At 42.5% G+C, this 25,027-nt stretch overlaps 1 protein-coding gene across 1 annotated transcript; it reads left to right on the top strand.

Moving 5' to 3' along the window:
- The first annotated feature begins 897 nt into the window (after window positions 1-897).
- On the top strand, window positions 898-24,744 carry LOC110537129 (fibroblast growth factor 10). Its single transcript, XM_021622926.3, has 3 exons — window positions 898-2,124; window positions 22,531-22,634; window positions 23,783-24,744. Exons 1-3 carry the CDS (start codon window positions 1,800-1,802, stop codon window positions 23,972-23,974), a joined length of 621 nt encoding a protein of 206 aa, XP_021478601.1. The 5' UTR covers window positions 898-1,799; the 3' UTR covers window positions 23,975-24,744.
- The last annotated feature ends 283 nt before the right edge of the window (window positions 24,745-25,027 follow it).

Genomic DNA, 25,027 nt, shown 5'->3' with positions numbered 1-25,027 from the left:
TTATTTCATATTATTCTACAATGTAGAAAGAAAAACCCTTGAATGAGTAGGTGTGTCCAAACTTTTGACTGGTACTGTTCAGTGGTACACTCCGCCGACACTCATAGCAACTCAACTCAGTAGAGATTTAGACATTTATGGAGTTAAGATACTCAGCAACATCTTTTCCTTACTTGGTTAGACTGTTTTGTTGTAATTTATGAGGAGGTTCCATTCAGTCTAGCCATGGTCAAGTATTAGATACTATTAGATACTACAGCATTAATAATGGATATTTTTGAGAGTGTTTTTTCTTTGATCTGTATTAATATATGTATTTATTTTATAGGTCTTTCTGTTTCCTGTTGTTCATCACTCATGATGAAAGGATAAAGAGCAAACTCCTCAACAAATATATATTTCTTAAAAGACATGAAGACAACACTCCTAGCTTCACCCTTTATGGAAAATACCAGAAACGGCCAGATAAGACTGATGTTGAGAGAGACCTGACCTGTCTGGCAACATTTCCACCACTGAAAAAGGAAGACAGCGAAAGACAGGAAAATAGAGAAATGTAAAAGAGGAAAGATGACATGTACATAAGATAGAGCGGTAGAGATGGTGTTAAGGGAATAGGAAGAGAGAGTTTCTACAATTCACTCCTAACCTGTTCTGAGGAACTGGTAGTGCTTGGAAGGGGAGGGAACAGGGTGAGAGGGAGGGGGTAGAGGAGAGAGATAGAGAAAGAGAGAGAGAGAGAGCGAGAGCGGGGGGGGGTGATAGGAGGGTAGAAAAAATGGCCTCTCACACACACACACACACACACACACACACACACACACACACACACACACACGCACACACACACACACGCACACAGACACACACAGGCAACTAAGCAACAGAGGAAGAAAAACTCACACACATAGATCTTCAAAGCCACAAGTTTCATAGACTGACAATTATCCTAAGAGATTACATCTGGGGGATTGCGTCAGATAAATAAGGTGAGAAGAGGGGCAAGACTCAGTCACCTCAGCGCAGCAAGACAGACAGACAGACAGACAGACAGACAGACAGACAGACAGACAGACAGACAGACAGACAGACAGACAGACAGACAGACAGGGATAGCAGCTCAGAGAAGAGAAAAGAAGCAGCACTCCACCACTCCACTCAAAGGGACTCGGCTCAGAGAAACGGAGAGAAGAGAAGGAGAGCTCCAGCTCACACTCTACTCTAACTCTCTCAGAGGGACCAAGGACACAGAAAGCCAGCGCTACCGCTCTCACTCCCTCACATAGAGGAGCACAGCACAGCAGAGAGAGAGAGAGAGATACACTCCAGCGAAGAGTCTCCATTGCACAGACAAGTGACTTCAGAGAAACAGCCAAAGAGAACAGAAGAAAACCAAGGATTACATGGGTCCCTTTTTCTCCCCTCCTTGGATTCTTCATTTTGATGAGAAAAAGCTTTAGTTTTTCTGTTTAGAAATTGTTTATTTTATTCATTTTTTAAACATTTTTGCTGTCTCCCCGTCCCCTCTTCTAACCCTCCCCTTATCTCATCCTCTCCAGAGGTGGTAGAGGTAGTTTCTCATTTGTATTTAATGAGGAGAGTGAGCGGTGGAGGGCGAGAGGTGTTTTGAGTTATGGCCGTTGACACATTCCTTTGGAACACGAGAGGAATAAGCAGCAGCAGTGTTGTCGTCGTCAGCCGCCGGGGGTTTCATCTCCCGCTCTCAGCCCTTCTCCCTCTCCCCTCTCCAGCATGGTCCTTTCTGTGAGCCTCTCTCCAGTCCTCCCAGCTCCAGTACAATGTCCAGATGGACAGTGACTAAGGGTGCCGCCGCCTGGTCCTGCATTCGTCTGTCCCTCATCTCCACAATGCTCGTCCTCCTGCTCTACCCGTTGCCCTCCACGTGTCATCACAATGCACCTGGGGTCGCCACTCACTCCATGCTGCGCTTGCCCAGGGTGGCCAACACCTCTTCAGCTACTGTTGTGGGGAGGCATGTGCGCAGCTATAACCATCTCCAAGGAGACGTGCGCAAGAGGAAACTCTACTCCTATCAGAAGTTCTTTCTCAGGATTGATAAAAATGGCAAAGTCAATGGCACCAAAAACAAAGATGATCTCTACAGTAAGTAACCCCATAAAATATGCACTCCCTCAGCTTATGTTCTGTGAGTTTGGCTTCTTTTCTCTCCCCTCTCACATGTGGGTCTCATAGAGTTTGTGGGGTGGTGGTTTTCCCCCATTGTTATGGCATTGCTCTCAGATTTTTCTCCACTGCACATTTACACATAATAGGAACCTTACCTGGTATTCTGGTGGGCAGCAGTGGTGGGCAGCAGTGGTGGGCAGCATAGATCATGTGTAGCCTGTGTTTCGTGTCTCTCTCTCTGCCTGGGCAGCATAAGGTTCTGGAAGCAGCATGTTGGTTGCCTCAGTTACTCAGTGTACTTTCCTTTAGAGCACGTTAACTGGAACCAATTAGAAATAGCCTGAAGAACCCTTTTTGTCTCTGAGCAAATATCTAAAAAATCAACATCATCCCTGGGGCTCAGGGATCACATCCCTGTATGTTTTCTTTTGTGACTTATTATATCACTTTATTATAGGTCATAATACTAGTGATACTAGTGGCATATATGTTATCATTGTTTTCATCAACCTCATCCCTTCCCAGTTGCCGTAGCCGTATCCTTTACCCTTTATGGGCATGGCTGACATGGATCTCTCTAAGTGCTTGTATCCATTCACACGCCCCTGCTGAGAATGACACCTCAGCTCCTTGTCATGCTGCTCAAAACGCTACAATTGCCTGCCTGGGTGCCGTAAAGTTTACTATGCAGTGAGCAATACACCAGACACCCAGGACAACACTCGCAGCACCTGACCGCCACAGTCTCTCTGTCCAAACTGGCTGTGCACTTTCTGCCAGCGAACTCTGAACACACTGTGGCCCTAATAAAAGAAGGCTTTGCCATATGGAGCCCATGTGGTGTGAGGCTTCTCCTCACTGACAGGCCCACTCAAACGCTGAGGCTGTGCAAGACATGGCTGAAGGAATGTCAATTAGCAGAGCTTCCTCTCGCCTTCAGCGCTCACAGTGCTCACAGTTCAACCATTAGAATCAGACGTGTCAAAAAACACCAAAAGTTCAAGCTTTGAAATCAGGTCACGACATTAACACCCAGGCGTTGAATACTTAGATAGTTTGAAAGCCACTTTACAATATTCTATAGGGGCGTCTTTCTTGTTTATTGAAAGATAGCGGTAAAGAAAAAACTAAAGAGAATATTAAGTGTCCAATGCATGCTGCATGTGAGTTGTTTCCACCAATAGCCAACCACATGTGAATATAATGCGCTTGTCATTAGCTCCCAGAATGACCTTAGGCACAAGTCTGGCTGGTAATAATGCTGAAACCAGATGCACAGAGCACTTCTTGGGGAATTCACATCCCATGCAGACCTAATACTGCCCCATCTGAAGTGTAGCTAGACTGGGCCAGGAATGTCTGGGAGGGGGGTTACTCGCCACTTTTTTAGCCTCTAAGGAGATTTATACACACAAACATCTTATATGAATCTAAAAGTAAAATGCCCACCAGGTTGCAGCAATGTCCTGTGTCCCGCTGACTTGAAACCCATCAGTTTGTGGTCAAAAGTCAAAGATGTGGCACAAGACGTGGTGATAAGCACGTTTTGGTTTATTTATTCAGAAACTGTAGAAACTACAGTTTAAAAACCAGGTCTCCTGGTTTGGTCCTAGAAAGGGGGTCTTGTTGACTAGTTGAAATGTCTCAAGGTAGCAGGAAGATAGAGCTGCAGGGTAATATTGCCATATGTTGGTGGTGATGATAAAGATCCTGAGGGAGCGATTATTTTCTCCTTGCTCTGCAGTTTGTCCAGTCATAAACCCTGACAGTGGGACAGCTGAAAAAGGATCCTAAGTCTTTATTGAGCAGTGGAAGCTAGATTGTTCTGAGTACATGTTCATCTAGCCTGTCACCTTCTCTTAGTCTATTTGTAGCCTGCAGCATCATGGAATTCGTTTTCTTGTTCAAATTAACCAAATATCAGAAGACTTTCCTCATCAGGACTGAGATGTGATGTTCTGTGCTGAAATAGGTTCACTTGGAGTGTCTCCAGAAAAATGTGTGAAACTGTGTCATACTTTGTGAGGAAAAGCAGATATTGAGTAGGTGTGTCTGTCTGTAAACTTAGATGTCATGGTAGACTGATGCGTGGCAGAATATGGTGAAATTGGTTCTAATTACACAGTGTGGGACCAGTAGACATTGCCTGGCCAGGCCTCCACTGCCCACAGAATTGTAGCCTGTTAGGGTCTTTAGCCTCAGCAGCTTTGATGTGCCCATGTACGGAGGCTAAATGTTTACGTACGGTAGAATCAAAAGCCAAATGAATGAAAGATCTTCTAATTAAATTAAATTAAAAGTCTGATAACATATCTTTCTGGAGAATGATATGATAATTAGTGCTTTTGTTTATTTGTATAAGCGTAGGTCAGTTTAAGCCAGACCTTTCGAGAATCATGGCACATTTCTTTAGGTGCAGGGTGAGAGTTGGTCCTTAGTTAAATATTCTTGGTAGAAATACCTAGGTAGGACACACTACTTGGGCACAAACCTGGTTTCTTAGAGCCTCTTTGTGTGCTGTGTTGGTCAGGTCTGTGCTGCAGCCTGGCCAGTCTGTTACCCAGACCCTTTCTCTCTCTCTCAGCCGGGCCCTCCACAAAAGACCCATCTATGCGCTGTTTGAAACCCAATCCAGCCCATATTGTGTGATTCCCTTTCAGAATCCATCTGCTCAGTATCACTTTGTCACACTGTGTTAGCAGATATTACTCTCCAGTATTAGAATAGTATAGCACTGCATGTGTGAACCAAACAAACAAGCTTATTTTCCTACTGAATCCTCCAATATGTCCATTATTTTTTGTGTTTTTCGAATGTCACCAAGCAATAAGAAACTGTTTTTAACAGATGGGCGTCTTTTTCCTTAGTCATTCTCTCGGATTTGACATCTGGACCCCTTTCCTCTCCTCTCCGTTGCTTATCAATGAAACAAACTGGAATTGAATAAACACCCTCTAATATACTTAACTCACCCACAGTGGACTATGGTCTGAAGTTATATACTGGGGGATGCTGGGGAGGAAGGGGGCCTGCTAATGAGCATCATTAGACCCTGACAGTTTTGATTGAGGGGACTTAGCAGTTTAGGGTTCAACTGCAGGTTGGATTGTGAGCTCCCCAGTCAGTCTCTTTCCAATCATGTTGTCAACTTTGTGGGGTGTACTTCACGGAGGGGACAGGCAAGTAGCCATCCATCCCCCTCTCACCCCATTCAGCCCTTGCTCAAATCTGATGCTGCTTAATTAGTATTACAGAGGATCCCTGCCAAAACGGGCTGTTCCGAAGCCAAACTCATTTGTTCGTGTCAAGTTCTAGGGCATTAAGAGAACATTGATGTGTTGTGCTCCCGGATGAGATGCTGGTGCATAGCAAACACAGTTTATTTGTAGTAGCAGCACTTCATCTGTCATGTCATGGTTCACTCCTTTCCTTATATAAGGACCCTGGACATTGTGTTTTTTCATTTTATATTGCATCATTTGTTACAGATACTGTACCTCTAGATCTGATATTCAACTTGAACCATGCACTTTTAACTGATGCCTTAATATACACTACTGGTCAAAAGTTTAAGAACACCTACCCATTCAAGGGTTTTTCTTTATTTGTACTATTTTCTACATTGTAGAATAATAGTGAAAACATCAAAACTATTATAAAAATATTGATAATACAGAAAATATTATAAAATTCAAGGGCTTGTTTCGATTCAACCAATTTCAAAGATTGTTTATATAACTTTACCTCCTTTAAGAAACAGTAAACAGGGGGGTAGTTAAAAAAAGACATGTTCTGCCATGATGATGAAGTTATTATATATACATTCAGCTTCCTGTCCTCCATTAGAAAACCAAACATGATGTTATTAAATGTTAAATGGGTATGAATAGATCATTATAGGTACACTACCGGTCCAAAGTTATAGAACAACTACTCATTCAAGGGTTTTTCTTTATTTTTACCATTTTCTACATTGTAGGATAATAGTGAAGACATCAAAACTATGAAATAACACATATGGAGACATGTAGTAACCAAAAAAGTGTTAAGAATCTCAAATATAAAATGTATTTTGATTTTTATTAACACTTTTTTGGTTACTACATGATTCCATATGTGTTATTTCATAGTTTTGATGTCTTCACTATTATCCTACAATGTAGAAAATAGTTTTAAAAAATACAAACCCTTGAATGAACTGTTGTTCTAAAACTTTTGTCCAGTAGTGTATATATTTGTATTTTATTTTCATTATTGCTATTTTTATACTGTCTGTGTGTGTTTGTCCTGTCTGATGCACCCTGTCATCCATGAAAGAATTGCCCTTCTGGGAATAATAAAGTTGTATTATATTGTACTGTATAGCCAAGGAAGTGAGACTTGACTGAATCTAAAGCTCCTCTGACTGACCCAAAGTGACCCTATAACTATCCAACCTTTAATAGTGGGTGTTATCCTCTGCTGGCCTGGCTGGCTGGATCTATCGCAGAATGCATCTCTTTCTGAGAAGATTTGTGAAAGGAAATGGTTCTGACAAGAGGTATCATCTTAAGTGTTGCAAATGAGGTCTCAGTGTACAGCCCTCAAATTAAACTCTGGACCTTGAAGCCAGTTCCACTGCATTTTTTCATGGTTCCCCTCTTATCAGATTCAGATTGTTTAATAATCACATGTACAGGGTTGCAGATGTGATTGCAGGGTGCAGTGAAAATCTTAGGCTTCGAGATCCAACATCAGAGACTGATTGAGACCTGGGACACCAGGTGGGTGCAATTAATTACCAGGTAGAACAGCAGGCTCCGGACCTCATAGGGTCAGAGTTGAATACCTCTGGCACAGAGGATGGGGGGACTAGGTAAATCTAGAACTTTTATGGTTCCACCAGATCCTGGATGATGGAGGACGGGGGCTCTGATGTTCCATGGCTCAGCATTAGAACCATGTCTTAGGAAAAGGGCAATGGAATAGGCTATAGACTAGTGGTACCTTTGGCAATGGACTAATATGATTGGTTGGTGATGATCAATCAAAAGGGGTGAGTGGAAGTTGTAGAAATATTTGTTTTCCTAATAGTTATGTGTTTATGTTCTCATTTTCTCAGCCGATAATTACAGTTATTGGCTCTTACGTGCTTCTTCATGAGCTTCGTGGTGGTGCTGAAACACAAAGCTGTGTGTTCCCTCACTGGTTTGCATTCTCTTAGCAAGTGGAAGTGTGGTTGTGTGTCTCTTGATAATGTGTTTATGCGAGGATAGAAAGACACCATGATGTGAAATGTGTAAGTAAATGTATGTTGTAACAGCACCCGTCTGCACCACACGGATGGCACTTTCTCTTGAGTGTTCTCCTTCTGTCTGTGGTTATAGTGCACATTTATGGTTCTCCTGGGAAATCTTAACCACACAGGCAATAAAAGTGAGTTATGAGGAGTGTGTGGATGTACAAAAGGTTAGTGCCAGCATTTATTTTTATTATATTTGACCTTTGTAGACTTTCTCTTTTCTGATTCATGAATAATGACCGACTGTTTGACCAGGGGTTTGGAGAATGTGAATTCCAGCAGTTCTGAATGATGTCTAATTTACTGTTACGTCCCGTCCTTTAATATTTAGTATTAGAAGCAACATGTTTAGGGATTATTTTATTCTAGACCAGGGGTGTCAAACATATGGCCCGTGGGAAACAAACTCAATCTACTTTAAAATGACTAAAACCAAATCTAAACTGTGTAGAATGATAATGGACCTACATTCATACAGTTTCTTGACTGTGTCCATCTCGCTAATTATCACCTACATGAAAGCTAGAAATTCAGGGAGCATCAAACATTGCAAAAACGATAGATAGAGGACAATTTTTGTTTCCTTTTGAGGTCGAGGAAATATTACCAATTTTCAGTGATGCCCTATGGACCTCGTTGAAGATCAAATGCCGCTCCCAGGGAAAAATTAGTTTGACCCTCCGGTTCAGGATTCAGGATAAATTATTACACGGGAGTAATTTTTTTGCGTTGCTTATGAAAACTGTTGTACAAACATTCTGAGTGTTTCCATATGTGTTATTTCATAGTTTTGATGTCTTCACTTTTATTCTACAATGTTGAAAATAGTAAAAAAATAAAGAAAACCCTTAAATTACATTTGACTGGGACTGTAGGTTCTGGATGGCAGGAAGCTTGACCCCAGTTATGTACTGGGCTGTATGCATTACCCTCTGTAGCACCTTGCGGTCGGATGCCGAGCAGTTGACATAGCAGGCAGTGATGCAACCGGTCAGGATGCTCTCGATGGTGCAGCTGTTGAACTTTTTGAGGATCTGGGGACCCATGCCATGTCTCCTGAGGGGGAAATGGTGTTGTCATGCCCTCTTCAAGACTTTCTTGGTGTGTTTGAACCATGATAGTTTGTTGGTGATGTGGACACCAAGGAACTTAAAACTTTAAACCTGCTCCTCTACAGCCTCGTCGATTTGAACGGGAACTTGTTCGGCCCTCCTTTCCCTGTAGTCCACAATCATCTCCTTTGTCTTGCTCACATTGAGGGAGAGGTTGTTGTCCTGGCACCACACTGCCAAGTCTCTGACCTTCTCCCTATAGGCTGTCTCATCGTGTCGGTTATCAGTCCTACCACCGTTGTGTCATCAGCAAACAACTATTTGTTGTGATATTTGTGTTGTTTGTTCTATAACCTATTAGTTCATATGCCTTGCCACCGTGATATATAGGCCTAAAGCCGAGACAATAAGAAGGCAGAATAAATTCAACCACTCCTTTGTTTCATCACAAAACCAGAGAGCAACATCTGTCAGGTCCACAAAGCATATTGCATGTAACAAACATTTGTGCTCCCAAGTAGCGCAGCGGTCTAAGGCACTGCATTTCAGTGCAAGAGGAGTCACTACAGTCCCTGGTTTGAATCCAGGCTGTATCCCATCCGGCCTTTATTAGGAGTCTCATTGGGCACAGTTGCCCAGCGTTGTCCAGGTTTGGCTGGACTAGGCCATCATTGTAAATAAGAATTTGTTCTTCACTGACTTTCCTACTTAAATAAAGATGAAATTAAAAAAGAAAGAAACCTACAGCATGGTCAATCAAGTTAATGTTCCCACATTTTCGGACTACTAAACAACTATTGATATAGAATACCGGAGAGTTACCTTAAGTCACAAAGAAAACCAGAGGTGCTTCTAGCACCATTTCAACTTCAACATTTCAAAATAATTTCAAAATCACCTATGATTAGTCTACAGTGACAAATAAAAAACAAAAACAATTTAGTCCAATCAATGTAAGCTAAATATCAGGTGGCTGTCCATGGTACTGATTTCTCTCTCTCTCTCTGTGTGTGTGTGTGTGTGTGTGTGTGTGTGTGTGTGTGTGTGTGTGTGTGTGTGCGTGCGTGCGTGCGTGCGTGCGTGCGTGCGTGCGTGCTTGCGTGTGTAAGTTAGTGGTGAAAAGGTACCCATTTGTCATACTTGAGTAAAAATACAGATACCTTAAAAGCACAGATACCCAGTAAAATACTACTTGAGTAAAAGTCTAAAAGTATTTGTTTTTAAATATACTTAAGTATCAAAAAGAAATGGAATTGCTAAAATGTACATATCAAAAGTAAAAGTATAAATAATTTTCATTTCCTTATATTAAGCAAACCAGACGGAACAATCTTCTCATTTTTTTATTGACGGATAGCAAGGGCACACTCCAACACTCAGACATCATTTACAAACTAAGCATTAAAATGTTGTGTTTAGTGAGTCCGCCAGATCAGAGGCAGCAAGGATGACCAGGAATGTTCTTTTGATAAGTACTTTTGATAAGTACGAGTACTTTTGGGTGTCAGTGAAAATGTACGGATTAAAAAGTACATTATTTTCTTTAGGAATGTAGTGAAGTAAATGTAAAAGTTGTGAAAAATATAAATAGTTAAGTATAGATACCAAAAAAAACTACTGAAGTAGTACTTTAAAGTACTTTACACCACTGCCTCCTACACCATCTCCACCCCCTCCACCTCCTCCACACCCTACACCCCCTACACACCCTGGTCGACAGACTTGTGTTGACAATTTCTGACTGTAAACCTTTCAGCCAGTATCTCCCTTATCACAGAGGAAGTTGGAACTGTTTAAAGGGGTTGTGCATGCACTTAGATTTGTAAAGGCCTATTACAGAAATCTGTTTATAGTGTAAGAGTTATGATTCATAGCGACATTGAAACTCAATGATTGAAAGCAAGCCAGTACTTTACAAAGTTCAAACTTCATAATTTTGCTCATCTTCAACTAACCCCTCTTGAACCCTTCTCAGGAAAAAAAGGTTGATCAGGGTAGCTTAGCTTTGTCTTCAAAACATCTTCTTCTAGTTTCTGCCCCCTCATTTGCCCAATTTAGAGTTCAACATGGAGGTATGGCGGTCCAGATGTATGCCTAACCTTTAACCCCATTACTTAAAGAGAGGGTCATTTGTGCCAGGCTTAGTCTAAGGGGGAACACAACTGTCTCCTCACTATCATTGTGTCCTGTCTGTCTCTAACAAGCTGCAGTCAGAGAAAAACAGGGAGAGAGAGAGAGAGAGAGATGCGGTGGAGTGGTAGAAAATTATGAAAATTATGATACCAAATTGTCATACTTGAGTAAAGTAAAAGATACCTCAATAGAAAGTTACTCAAGTAAAAGTACATGTAAAAAGAATTGCTAAAATATAGTTAAGTATCAAAAGTAAAAGTGTAAATCATTTAAAATTCCTTATATTAAGCAAAGCAGACGGCACAATTTTCTTGTTTTAAAAATGTACGGATAGCCAGGGGCACACTGCAACTCTCAGACAATATTTACAAAAGATGAATTTATGTTTAGTGAGTCCACCAGACCAGAGGAAGTAGGGATGACCACGTGTTATCTTGATAAGTGCGTGAATTTGACAATATTCCTGTCCTGCTAAGCATTCCAAATGTAATGAGCACTTTTACAATATTTGCTTTATGAAAAAGTAAAAGTTGTCAAAAATATAAAAAGTAGAGTACAGATACCCCCAAAAAGTGTAGGAGTTAAGTGTAGGAGTTAATACTTGTGTTCGCGTTGTTTTGCAGTGAATAAATGTTAGTTCACACAGGGGCCTTGACAACTTGTGACAGCTAAACTCAGCTGAACCTCTTATTGATATCGCCACACATGAACCCCAATACATGGTTTGACTTCAAGCAAGGCTGTTTAAAGGCCCAGTGCAGTCAAATCTCTGTTTTTCCTGTGTTTTATATTATATAGTACAACAGCAGATACAACTAACACTGTAAAAGTGTGAAAAAAAATGGATGTGTGTTATTTCCTGATAGTTGCTGGTTGAAAATACAATCTACACAGGACCTTCCATGCAGTACATTTATTAATGCACCAACAATAAATAGAGTTTAAAACCTCTCTGCCATTAACAGCTCGTTTTCCGTTTTCCCCTCCACACTCCACTCCCAGACAGTCCTAGCAAAATACTTGCTTGAGAAATAGTTTTTTGCTAAAATGCCATGCTGCATTGGGCCTTTAAGTACTGTTTCTACTCAAAATTCAAATAAGGAAAGCTAGCAGTCTATGTGGTAACTCTGACCAAATTCGCTGGGGATAAGGGGAAACTGAGGCATGGCTCTAGGGGTCACAGTTTTCCCCTATTCTTTAAAAATCATTATTTAAGTATATTGTTTCAGCACTTTCCTGATATTCACCCATCAATTTACTCTTGTGTCAATCATTGACTCATCTGAACATGTTTGAAATAAGACACAGATTACGTGAATCGCATAGTCCTGCCACTAAACCATCCAGCCACCTCTTTATTCTGTGTCTTCCAGCAACCTCTCAGCCCTTTGTAAATTATGGATTATTTACCATGGGATTTGAAGTTGGCAATCTTTATTTTGATGAAATGGTTTAGAATTTTCAATGTCTACCTTATTTGCTGAAATAGTGCAGATTCAAAACGCTTACAGACGTGCAGGAATTTACTTGTTCCTTAAACCAAACCAGAATGTCAAAGGCTCACAATTCATCAGAATGCTTCAACAGAAGAGCAACCTTTGAACATACTGTCAGCTCTGCAACAGTATGTTGTTGCCCAGAGCCCAGGATTGGTAAAGCTACTTGGCAATTTCTCTTTTTTGGAAGATGCACTGCTAAGTCTAACTTGGATAGGCCAATGTAGTTGAATAGTAAGCTGTCCAGGGAGGGAAAAGTGAGCATGTTTCATGTGTCTGGGTGCTGCAATGTTACAAACATTCACTAGGTCAGGTCAAAGTTGCAAATCATCGAGAACCACAGACATCACAACACATTCAGAGATGTGTACACACGCACACACACACACACACAGAGTGTGGTGGGACAGATGGAAGTTGGTGAGCGAGAGAGGAGAGAGAGTCTTAATGGAATCATCAAAGGTAGCGCAAGGAGACCAGTGCTCCGACCAGAGACGCATCTGGACGGTCGTCCCATTTTAAAGGAACAGGCAGGAATGCCAGCTAATTACCCATTGCATGCGTGAGAGGGGGGCTGTCCCTGGGCAACTCGTGGCTGGAGCAGGAGCCCTGGATCTTATCCGTCACAGATCCTATATCCCGATACCCACTGCTTTACTAGCTACTAATGCAACACGTTCCCACACTAGGCCAACACTGGTCCAACACTATCCCCATCCACATGGATGACTGCTCTCACATTTATGGGGGGGGAACAGAGGGGGAACAGAGAGTGTGTGTGTGTGTGTGTGTGTGTGTGTGTGTGTGTGTGTGTGTGTGTGTGTGTGTGTGTGTGTGTGTGTGTGTGTGTGTGTGTGTGTGTGTGTGTGTGTGTGTGTGTGTGTGTGTGCGTGCGTGCGTGCGTGCGTGCGTGCGTTTTTGTGAATGTGTCACATACTCAATACCTGCCCTCAATCTGGAGGGATCTAAAACAACAAACAGAAAACTGTAACACAACAGACATAGGAAAAGCTGTTGATGCACTTTCAGGAGGAAATGTTGAAAGTTGTGGTGATAGGTCTGGAGCGGATTAGTTTGTTAGGCCTACTGCTTGAGTGCTGCAGTGTATGGGACTTTTCCCAGCAGTTAAAAGGCATCTGGACTTCAAAAACATGGCACCTTAAATCCCAATGACCCCAGGTTCACTACATAGCATAACATAAAGAGTCTATAAAATGTCCAGAACAATTGGAATCACAACATTATGTTTACGCATGCATACCGTTTAGAAAATTCAAGAAAGGTTCTTAATTAATTTTCCAGATCAAACCCATAAACACACATGTGTCCAATGACATGTTTTGACATTTACCAGCAAAGATTTGGTGCTATACCATGCTGCAGAACCAATAGCATTGGGTAAATCACATTATCTGAGAAGACTGCCTTTTTTTCTAAAACCAGCGTGAATATCAACATGCATTTCATTTGGTCTTCAATGTGCTTAAAACCACCATGACATAATACACAAGTACTATTACCCGGCATGGTAAACTGATCTCAAACCATGCTAATGTGAATGTTCTGTCTCAGAGAAATCTAATGCTATCTGTTGGCTGGAAAACAGAGCTCTGGTATTTGAAACATCACATTTATACTCAGTACAGGTTCATATTTTCTTCCAAATATCTGGATTGTCTTTTAATCATGCTTTGGTGCCAGGTTGACAGTGTGGTGTCAATATTAGTCCCCCGTGTATGACTGCAGTGAATGCACGTTTCAGGCAAAGAAAACAATATTGACAGCAGGACGGATTGTATTAGAGAAGTATTAGATGTATAATTTCTGTGTGGAGATGGATCTATAACACAAGTTGACTTGATTTGAAAGGCATCTCTAATGTTACTAAGCTAACTTAACTGTCGCTAGGTGAAGAAGCAGACAGTGAACAGGTGAACCAATACATTCACACCAGATCCATAACACACTGTCATGCCAATCTACCGCCCTGGATCAGTTACCGTCATACAGATTTAGCCAGTCACCAATGAGTTACTACCAATTTATAATCCCCATCGTTGTGTAAAATATCTGTCACAAGTCACTAATGAATAAAAATGTATTGAGTAGTCAATAGTCATAAATTACAATGACAGTGAATGGTGAAAACATCAGACAGTTTTCTTTGACACAAGCCTTTGAACGCCTTGTGCTTGTCTGGTTAGAGTGGGATATTTTCCGGCTTTATCAACCCCAATACTACATTACTTTTGAAGTATAAAATTCCCTCAACACCACAATGTCGTTTTTGTTTCCCAATGGATCTAGTGCTCTCTCTGCCCCTAATGCTGAAGCTGTTCCATGGACATGAACCCCTGTGCCATGGTGAATTTGACAGAGCATCAATCAGGCTGTCACCAGTTGTCAGAGGGAAGATCTCTCAGATGTTAGTCACTTTAACCTCAAGGAATGCATATCAAACTTGGGATTGTTGAAAAGTGAAAACAAAACCTGGAGTGTTTTTATACTGAAATCGAACGGTTTTACAATTAAAACGCAGACAAGTACCTTACCTTCTCACACCCAGTTGTAGGCCATCCAATGGGAGCAGAGCAGCAATATAATCTTAGGAAGGGCCTAGAAGATAAACTGCGGAAACACTTTCACAGCCCTCCTTAACCTTAAAGTCCTGCTCCAGTCTCCTTTTCAGTTAATTTATCACCTGAGTTAGTTAACAACAGGCACATCTCAATAGGTGGTCAAGGTAAGCCATTACATGGCACAAATGGGGGAGGGGTCTTTCCTCTATTGTTCCTCAAGCACGGGGGGATGCCAGTGACATCAGAGGGCACCATCAGGCCAACTCCTTGAAGTCTGCACAAAAACACACTATTTTGTTCTAAACATTTTTTTTTTACCATGAAGTGTGTGTACATAACTGTATTTATACATGGGATCTTGTTTTTCAAAAGGAAAAGGAAAAAACTGGAGTCACCACTAACCATGTTTAGGAGGCAGGGGGGAGTGTGTAGGGGAGGTGAAGGGTGTAGAGGTGTTGAGGGGTGTAAAAGGAGGTGAGGGGTGTAGAGGAGATGGGTGTGTACATGAGTTGAGGGGTATAGAGGTGGTGAGGGGTGTAAAGGTGGTGAGGGGTGTAGAGGTGGTCGGCAGAGGAGAGCTGTGCTGCTCTGCAGTGTAATGAAGCCGGTCCTAAAGAGAGCCAAGTCCTGTGGAGGCCAGATCAAAGGTGTGAAGCACTGCTGTCAGGAGCCAGCTCAGGGTCAACACTTGACCCCCAGCCCCACTCCCTGCCCTGCCACTACCCCAGTCCCACCTCCTCAGCCCCTCCTTCCTGGCAACTACCCCAGACCCCTCCCCTGCCACTACCCCAGTCCCCCTGCCCAGCCCCCCCCTGCCTCCCCATCCCTGGCCTGCCACTACCCCAGTACCCTTCACTGCCACTACACCAGCCTCAGCCTCCCTGCCCTGCCACTACCCCAGTCCCCCAAAATCCCTGCCCTCCCACTACACAATGCCAGCAGCATACCACCCTGTGTACCACTGCTGGCTTGCTTCTGAAGCTAAGCAGGGTTGGTCCTGGTCAGTCCTTGGATGGGAGACCAGATGCTGCTGGAAGTGGTGTTGGAGGGCCAGTAGGAGGCACTCTTTCCACTGGTCTAAAAAATATCCCAATGCCCCAGGGCAGTGATTGGGGACACTGCCCTGTGTAGGGTGCCGTCTCTCGGATGGGACGTTAAACGGGTGTCCTGACTCTCTGAGGTCATTAAAGATCCCATGGCACTTATCGTAAGAGTAGGGGTGTTAACCCCGATGTCCTGGCTAAATTCCCAATCTGACCCTCAAACCATCACGGTCACCTAATAATCCCCAGTTTACAATTGGCTCATTCATCCCCCTCCTCTCCCCTGTAACTATTCCCCAGGTCGTTGCTGCAAATGAGAACGTGTTCTCAGTCAACTTACCTGGTAAAATAACGGATAAATAAAAATAAAAAAAAAACCAGCCCCAGCTCCATCCATGCCACTACACCAGCCCCAGTCACCTCCCTTGCCACTACACCAGACATAGCCCCCTCCCCTGCCCTTGCCACTATACCTCCTACCACTAGCCCAGCCCAGCCCTAGCCCCTCCTACCTACTCCTGTAGAGTCGTGAACCAGCCCACTGATAATATGCTTCGCCAACAAGTTTCAGAACCAACCCCAAACCCCAACCCCCAATCCCAAACCCCAACCCCAAACGGTGCCTCTTTAATAGGGCCTGAGCTGTCTCTACACCCCAGGATCTGGAAGGTTAATTGGAAAGACATGCCTGTCATGGGGGCAACAAGTTGGAGTTCCCAGGACAACTATGCACACAGTCTGGGGTGACAACATTGGTGGTCTTGTGGCATCTAAGCTGCTTGAACTTTAGTATAGAATTGGTGTCTGGTGTTGATGAGAAAATGTAAGGTTTCTCTCAGAATAGGGCATGCAATGTATGTGCTGTAGTAGATTCTAGGGATAGAAATGGGGAGGCTTAGCAGTAAAGTCATCTGGATGAAGCTACAAATGTTGAGGTAATTATGACAAGATGTGTTAATGTGAGTTCTGTCACCATGCCAAGAAACCACGTCCCTCTGTGGAGATAGAAGGTCCGTGGGCAGGGACAGGAGGAGAGAGGCCACCTACAAAGCCTAGGGTATAAGGCAAGGCTGCTGCCAATGGGAGTCACACCAGGCAGATGACTCGACCACCCAATGGACAGTCAGTGAACAGAACTGAACTGAGCCACCAGCTGTCTGCTCTTCAGTAACCCTGTAATTAGCAGACCTGGCCTCTGCTAATGGTACTGTAGGAGAAACCCCAGACACACACATTACTCAAATACTGTGAACACATCAATCAATTGAGGTTGAAAGAGATAGAAGTCACAACTTACCTTATCCAAACTAAGATATTTCAGAAATGTTTTACCTGAGCTCATACAATATCCCGATACATCATACACACACTCCCCCTTCTTGTGTGCAGTGGTAAATTCCTTTATTGAGGCAAGCAAACATTGGACCACAAATCTAGGTAGCATAAATACAGTTTCATACAGTGAAATGAGGTGGAAAACTGATGTTGGACTCTGTTAAAGTCTTTTCCATCTCTGGAACTAACCCTTCATTAGCAATGAAGAACGCAGTCGACTGTTACAGGACCTTGGAGCCTGGTTTTACTGAATCTGCAATATAAAACTAACACAGTCCTGCTATATACACAGGTGTTTTTCTTAGTAGTTTCAGAAAAATGTTGATTGCAGAATGTCAGCACCTTATTTTCTTGTTCATTAAGAAAACTCTGGTTATTACACTTTCAATATTGGTCACAAAACTTAAAAGTCCACCCTCACAAAACAAAAATGTCAGTTTTGGTCAACGTGCCAACAACAGGGAGAAAAAAACAACCCCCCAAACATAAAAAGATAACAGATTGAGGAGGCAGGAACAGAGGGCAGAAGGAAGAGGAACAGACGTAGACTGTCATCCAATTATCCCTCCTTCCCATCCCCTGTTCATGAAGCTGAGGAAGGCAGAGGAGCAGATAGCAGGCCGATAGCCTTAACACCACTCAATAGCTGTGTGCAACCAGAGCCCATACGGAAGGGGCTCTCTCACGCCCGCCATGTATAGAGAAGCCTGTCTAATCTGTCTGTTGAATGGTGGCCACACTGCTTGTTTTGCCGGTTCACAGGTGCAGATGAAACCTCTCCGCCTTATGAAATATGTCCATACATATGCAGGATCTTAATTTGAGCCAGTTCCCTACAGCAGGAAAATAATCCTGCAGCAACATAAGGGAAAATCAAGTCTGAAATGTCAAAGTGGAAATCACAAACTTCAGGAGACTTTTAAAACTTCAAATACACCACAAGTTTAACATTTCCTGCATTGCAGGAAAGTTCTCCTGCAACAGTGTGACCAAATTAAGATCCTACATCTGTATGTTTTCACACTCCTCCTTTGGAAGTTTTTGTCTTTTACTGTAGAAGGAAAACTAGGGGATGGGAGTCTGACTAGAAGTCATGACCTTTGAGTAGAATCAACAGCTGGAGACTGTATTGGTTCAAAGGTGAAGTTTACACGGAAGTCCCTGGCAGGGGTAGACTAGAGTCTCCAAGTGAGATACTCTTCCTAAAAACTGTTAACCATAACATATAACCCAGTACAGTACAGGGACAGAACACATAGTCCAAAGAGGAAGATACCACTGATCAAAGAACCCTGCAACAGCCCTCCTCAAAGCAAATCAAATCAAATTGTATTGGTCACATACACGTAATTAGCAGATGTTATTATGGGTGTAGCGAAATGCTTGTGTTGCTAGCTCCGACAGTGCAGTAATATCTAACAAGTAATATCTAACAAATTACACAACAAATACCCAATACACACAAATATAAGTAGGAATGAATTAAGACTATATACAGTTGTGGCCAAAAGTTTTGAGAATGACGCAAATAAACATTTTCACAAAGTCTGCTGCCTCAGTTTGTATGATGACAATTTGCATATACTCCAGAATGTTATGAAGAGTGATCAGATGAATTGCAATTAATTGCAAAGTCCTCCTTTGCCATGCAAATGAACTGAATCCCCAAAAAACATGTCCACTGCATTTCAGCTCTGCCACAAAAGGACCAGCTGACATCATGTCAGTGATTCTCTCGTTAACACAGGTGTGAGTGTTGACGAGGACAAGGCTGGAGATTACTCTGTCATGCTGATTGAGTTCAAATAACAGACTGGAAGCTTCAAAAGGAGGGTGGTGCTTGGAATCATTGTTCTTCCTCTGTCAACCATGGTTACCTGCACGGAAACACGTGCCGTCATCATTAATTTACACAAAAAGGGCATCACAGGCAAGGATATTGCTGCCAGTAAGATTGCACCTAAATCAACCATTTATGGGATCATCAAGAACTTCAAGGAGAGTGGTTCAATTGTTGTGAAGAAGGCTTCAGGTCACCCAAGAAAGTCCAGCAAGTGCCAGGATCTTCCCCTAAAGTTGATTCAGCTGCGGGATCGGGGCACCACCAGTACAGAGCTTGCTCAGGAATGGCAGCAGGCAGGTGTGAGTGCATCTGCATGCACAGTGAGGCGAAGACTTTTGGAGGATGGCCTGGTGACAAGAAGGGCAGCAAAGAAGCCACTTCTCTCCAGGAAAAACGTCAGGGACAGAATTCTGCAAAAGGTACAGGGATTCTCTGATGAATCCCCTTTCTGATTGTTTGGGGCATCCGGAAAAAAGCTTGTCCGGAAAAGACAAGGTGAGCGCTAACATCAGCCCTGTGTCATGCCAACAGCAAAGCATCCTTAGACCATTCATGTGTGGGGTTGCTTCTCAGCCAAGGGAGTGGACTCACTCACTATCTTTCCTAAGAACACAGCCATGAATAAAGAATGGTACCAACACATCCTCAGAGAGCAACTTCTTCCAACCTTCCAGGAACAGTTTGGTGTTGAATAATGCCTTTTCCAGCATGATGGAGCACCTTGCCATAAGGCAAAAGTGATAACTAAGTGGCTCGGGGAACAAAACATCTATATTTTGGGTCCATGGCCAGGAAACTCCCCAGACCTTAATCCCATTGAAAACTTGTGGTCAATCCTCAAGAGGCGGGTGGACAAACAAAAAACCACAAATTCTGACAAACTCCAAGCATTGATTATGCAAGAATGGGCTGCCATCAGCCAGGATGTGGCCCAGAAGTTAATTGACAGCATGCCAGGGTCAGATTGCAGAGGTCTTGAAAAATAAGGGTCAACACTGCAAATATTGACTCTTTGGATCAACTTCATGTATTTGTCAATAAAAGCCTTTGACACTTATGAAATGCTTGTAATTATACTTCAGTATTCCATAGTAACAAAAATATCTAAAGTCACTGAAGCAGCAAACCTTGTGAAAATTAATATTTGTGTCACTATCAAAACCTTTGGCCACTACTGTACTTTTGGCCACTTTTGGCCAAGACTGGACGAGCGATGTCAGAGCAGAACGGACTAAGATACAGTAGAATACCATAGAATACAGTATATACATATGAGATGAGTAATGGAATATATGTAAACATTATTAAGTGAATGAGATACAGTAGGATATTAAACAAAACAGTATATACATATGAGATGAGTAATGCCAGATATGTAAACATTAAGTGACTAAGATACCGTAGAATAATATAGAATACAGTATATACATATGAGATGAGTAATGGGCTGCCATCAGCCCATATATAAACTTCATAAAGTGACGAAGATACCGTAAAATAGTATAGAATGCAGTATATACATATGAGATGCCTACAGGCAGCAGCCTCTAATGTGTTAGTGATGGCTGTTTAACAGTCTGATGGCCTTGAGATAGAAGCTGCTTTTCAGTCTCTCGGTACCAGCATTGATACACCTGTACTGACCTCACCTTCTGGATGATAGAGGGGTGAACAGGCAGTGGCTTGGGTGGTTGATTTCCTTCCTGTGCTGTAAAGTAGGTGTCCTGGAGGTCTGGTAGTTTGCCCCCGTTAATGTGTTGGGCAGACCGCACCACCTTCTGGAGAGCCTTGTGGTTGCGGGTGGTGCAGTTGCCGTACCAGATGGTGATACAGGCCGACAGGATGCTTTCAATTGTGCATCTGTAAAGGTTTGTGAGGGTTTTAGGTGACAAGCCAAATTTCTTTAGCCTCCTGAGGTTGAAGAGGCTCTGTTTTGCGCCTTCTTCATCACACTGTCAGCGTGGGTGGTCCATTTCAGTTTATCGGTGATGTGTACGCCAAGGAACTTGAAGCTTTCCACCTTCTTCACTATGGTCCCATCAATGTAGATAGGGAGGTGCACTCTGCTGTTTCATGAAGTCCATGATCATCTCCTTTGTTTTCTTGACATTGAGTGAGAGGTTGTTTTCCAGGCACCACACTCCCAGAGCCCTCACCCCCTAAAAGTGGGTCCCACCATGTCTCAGGCCGCCCATTAAATCACCCCAGAACGGCAGGATGTTAGAAATGTGTGTCCAAGGAGTGAGAAGAGGGATGGCTCAAATGAAAGATGTTACAGGGGAGGAAGAGTGAAGGTGAATCAGTACCAACTGGTCCCATTAACTACCCTGCCTCCTTGCTTGATACAAAGACCCATTTCCGCCAAAATTGGTTCTGAGCTAATCCCCTCTAACCCATGATAGCTTTATGGGTTTATGCAACTGACTTCAGGATGAAGGCGTGGGGAAAAGGAGACTGGTTACCACAGCTTTAATCAGTAATTGGTTCAAGAAACATTTAGACTGCAAACTGATACTTACATTTCAGCTTTCCCCAACGTGCCGCTCCGCTCCGAAAACAAACAAAAGTGGCTAATTTTTTTCCAAGGCTTATCCCTGGCCAACACCTTCCACTCAGGATTTATGGCCCGTTAGCATAGGTATGAAATGTCGGCTCAGGCTCAGCCTGTCTGTTTTCCATGACTGGCACAGAGACACACAGCCAGGCAGCCAATTAGGTGGTCTGTGGTTTTCTGAGAGGGATCAAGCAAAGATGACAGTGATTATTTAAAACATGGGTAGGGATAACAGGCAGCGATAACAGTGTTAGTCGACCCCCGGTGTGGCTTAGATGGGATTCTGTAGTGTAGATGACTCAATAGGTTCAGTAAACATACTGGAAAGAACTACCTTCAGTAACTTACAACATCATGGACAACAACGTACTGTATCCGATTACAGATGTAGGATCTGTATTTAACCTTTATTTAACTAGGCAAATCAGTTAAGAATAAATTCTTATTTACAATGACGGCCTACCCCGGACGACGCTGGGCCATTGTTTCGCCACCCTATGGGACTCCCAATCAAGGCCAGATGTGATATGCAGCTAGATTCAAACCAGGGACTGTAGTGACGCCTCTTGCACTGAGATGCAGTGCCTTAGACCGCTGTGCCACTCGGGAGCCCAATCTTAATTCGAGCCAGTTTGCCACAGGAGGAAAACAATCCTGCAGCAACAGGAAATGTGAATTATTATGTTAATTATAATTCATGGATATTTTTGTTGGGGTTGAGGTTGGGCAAATCTAGTCTGAAATTTCTAAGTGGAATCAAGTGGAATCACAAACTTTAGAAGCTTTTTAAAAACTTAAATACACTACAAGTTTGCATTTCATGCTTTGCAGGAACATTTTCTGCAACAAAATAGTGATCAAATAAAGATACTACATCTACAGTATACATTTAACTGGCCTGCCAGCATGCGACAACAGAAAATAAACATGGGAGCCTAACAACTCTATGCAGTCAAAACAGAGACACTGCTAGCTTTTTCAAGCATTTCAATGACTCAATGACTTCTATCACGTCAGTTTATTGGCCTGGAATAACTAACTTAGAATGTCTCTGTGTGTCTGTCAGGTGTGCTGGAGATCAAGTCAGTGGATGTTGGGATCGTGGCCATCAAGGGGCTCAGCAGTAACTTTTACCTGGCAATCAGCAAGAAAGGAGAGCTGTACGGCGCGGTAAGTTTAGCCTGTCATGAAATTCACACACAGAATAACAATATCCCTAACAAAAACTGGAGCTAATTATTTGGTTGACTATACAAACTTCCCATTAGACTGATTCAGTGTTCAGAACACTCACTAGTTAGATGCCAGCTAGTGTTTTCACACTGCCACTCTACTGCTGAAATCAAGTCTCCTTTGATGTTGTGTGAGAGCTCTTCTCTCCCCTGTCTTCAGGCCCTTAGAGAAGCCTAGGGTTGTTTTAAAGGACAGTTCCCCTCCACCGCCCATAAATAATCCCCAAGCACAAGTCGGCCGGGCCAAAAGAGATGTCGTCTAGAAGAAAGTAAGGCGAGGCGCCCCTATCACCCCTCTCTCCCAAACACACAGATCCTCCCATATACCACACCATGTTTGTGCTCCGCTTTATTCAGACCAGAGAAACACAATGCAACAGCCTCTCCATTCTACTAAAATCCCTCAAGGGCTTATCTGAAACATAACGGTGAAAGGCTGTTACTACGGCTCTCTCAATAGTGAAATCAGATTAAATGAGACACAAAAAGAATTCTAGCTAGGAAATAATTCCCAATATATTCTACTATGTCACACTAAAGTACTGTCATTCATTCAGTAAAGCTTTAGTGGCTTGTCTGTCCCTCATTAAACAAGCATTACATTCTGATAAGCTTGTTCTAACTTCATAAATGCCATTTGGTGGGAGATCATTTTCACACACGTTTCCATGAGAAAGAGGTAGCCGACGTGAGTTAAACACTAGGCAAAAAAAATATTCTTATATGCTTTGGGAACATTCACTTTACTTCTGGAACTAATTAGCTGTGGCCAAAGAGCATTTTGGGAAAGGAACATTCTTTACCGGATCACAACTGTATTCATTTTCGTGTCTAGTTAGTCAGAACACTGAATGACAAGAGCAGTCTGTTAGAAGCCTGATGGAACCCACTGCTGTCATGACTCTGCAAGTCTGCATTTACACTGTTGTTTAGCATGCCTTATTGGGCCAAACAACGTGGATATATCTGGATGGGAACTTCTGCTTCATTAATAAATTATGCAAATGTGACCCCAGTTCCATTGCCTGTGCTGCCAAAGTTGTTGAATCACTCACTTACAATTTGTTTTTATTGTTTGTTCTCCAGAGGGACTTTGGTGTTGACTGTCGGTTGACCGAGCGGATTGAGGAGAACAGGTACAACACCTATGCCTCAGCAGAGTGGCGGAACAAGAAGAAGGCCATGTTCGTGGGGCTGAGCGCCAACGGCAAGCCCATGAGGGGCAAGAAAACACGAAGGAAAAACACTGCCACCCACTTCCTGCCCATAGTGGTGTAGCCAACTCATTGGACAGTTCCTTACCCTGTGAATGTTTCACTGCACTGAGGAGAAAGACCGGAAACCTTCAAAGACATAATGGAGTCATATGGAGTCAACGTTTGAACTCATTATCATGAAGTCTGACTGATGATGCCACATATTTTTTTTTAAGTTATGAGTCGGCACAAGAGAAAATATTACATGTTTTCTGTGCCAAATAATTTTCAATTAATGAACTGTTGGAGACAAATCTCAATACTGAATAAGAGGACAAAAAAGAGACACTGATTCCAACAGCGTCACTGAAGACAGGGTCAAAGGGCAGAGTGTATCGTGTGTATTTGTCGTTGTGATGATCTATCGATGCAGTTATTTATTCTGTAGTAACTGATACGAGAAACTGAAATTGACACTCAAGCTTTGTGACCCAGTGAAGGGCTAGATGTACAAACAGACAGACACATTACTGGAAGCACTTGGGTGACTAAGATGTGATGAAAGAGAAGCTGGGCCATGGAGTGAGTCAAATGCAGAGAATTTAGTCATGCAAGCACCATAGCATAAACAACCCTTACAAACATTATTAACATGCAAGTTCACTGTATTGGATATCTCTTTTCCTTTACCTGACTGCTTTAAAATAAATTATTTATTTTATGTAATATTTAAAGAAACCAAAAAGACAAAAAAAAATGGATGAACAAATTCTTTTTTTAATCATATATGCTCTTCTTTTTAAATACTAATCTATCGTTTAAACATGAATCAAATAAATATATTTCTCTTTACCATGTTGAATTGTCTCTTTCTATGTTTGCACCTATTTATATCACAATATCACAGCTTTACACAGCACATGTTATGCACTGTAGGTCTATACAATAAGGCCCGAGGGAGTGTGGTATATGACCAATATACCACAGCTAATGGCTGTTCTTATCCACTATGCAACGCGGAGTGCCTGGATACAGCCCTTAGCCATGGTATATTGAAATATATCACAAACATCCGAGGTGCCTTATTGCTACTATAAACTGGTTACCAACATAACTAGATTAGTAAAAAATAAAT

This window comes from Oncorhynchus mykiss, chromosome 12 (assembly GCF_057628025.1).
Source record: "Oncorhynchus mykiss isolate SJ-2025 chromosome 12, ASM5762802v1, whole genome shotgun sequence".
Classification (NCBI taxonomy): domain Eukaryota; kingdom Metazoa; phylum Chordata; class Actinopteri; order Salmoniformes; family Salmonidae; genus Oncorhynchus; species Oncorhynchus mykiss.
The sequence above is the reverse complement of the archived record's forward strand: the minus strand, read 5'-3'. Positions and strand labels throughout refer to the sequence as shown.

Bases quoted from the DNA above. Each gene is read 5' to 3' on its own strand.
- LOC110537129 (XM_021622926.3), top strand. From the start codon at position 1,800: ATGTCCAGATGGACAGTGACTAAGGGTGCCGCCGCCTGGTCCTGCATT. The intron at 2,125-22,530 runs GTAAGTAACCCC...TGTGTCTGTCAG, and splicing joins AAACAAAGATGATCTCTACA to GTGTGCTGGAGATCAAGTCA. The intron at 22,635-23,782 runs GTAAGTTTAGCC...TTTGTTCTCCAG, and splicing joins AAGGAGAGCTGTACGGCGCG to AGGGACTTTGGTGTTGACTG.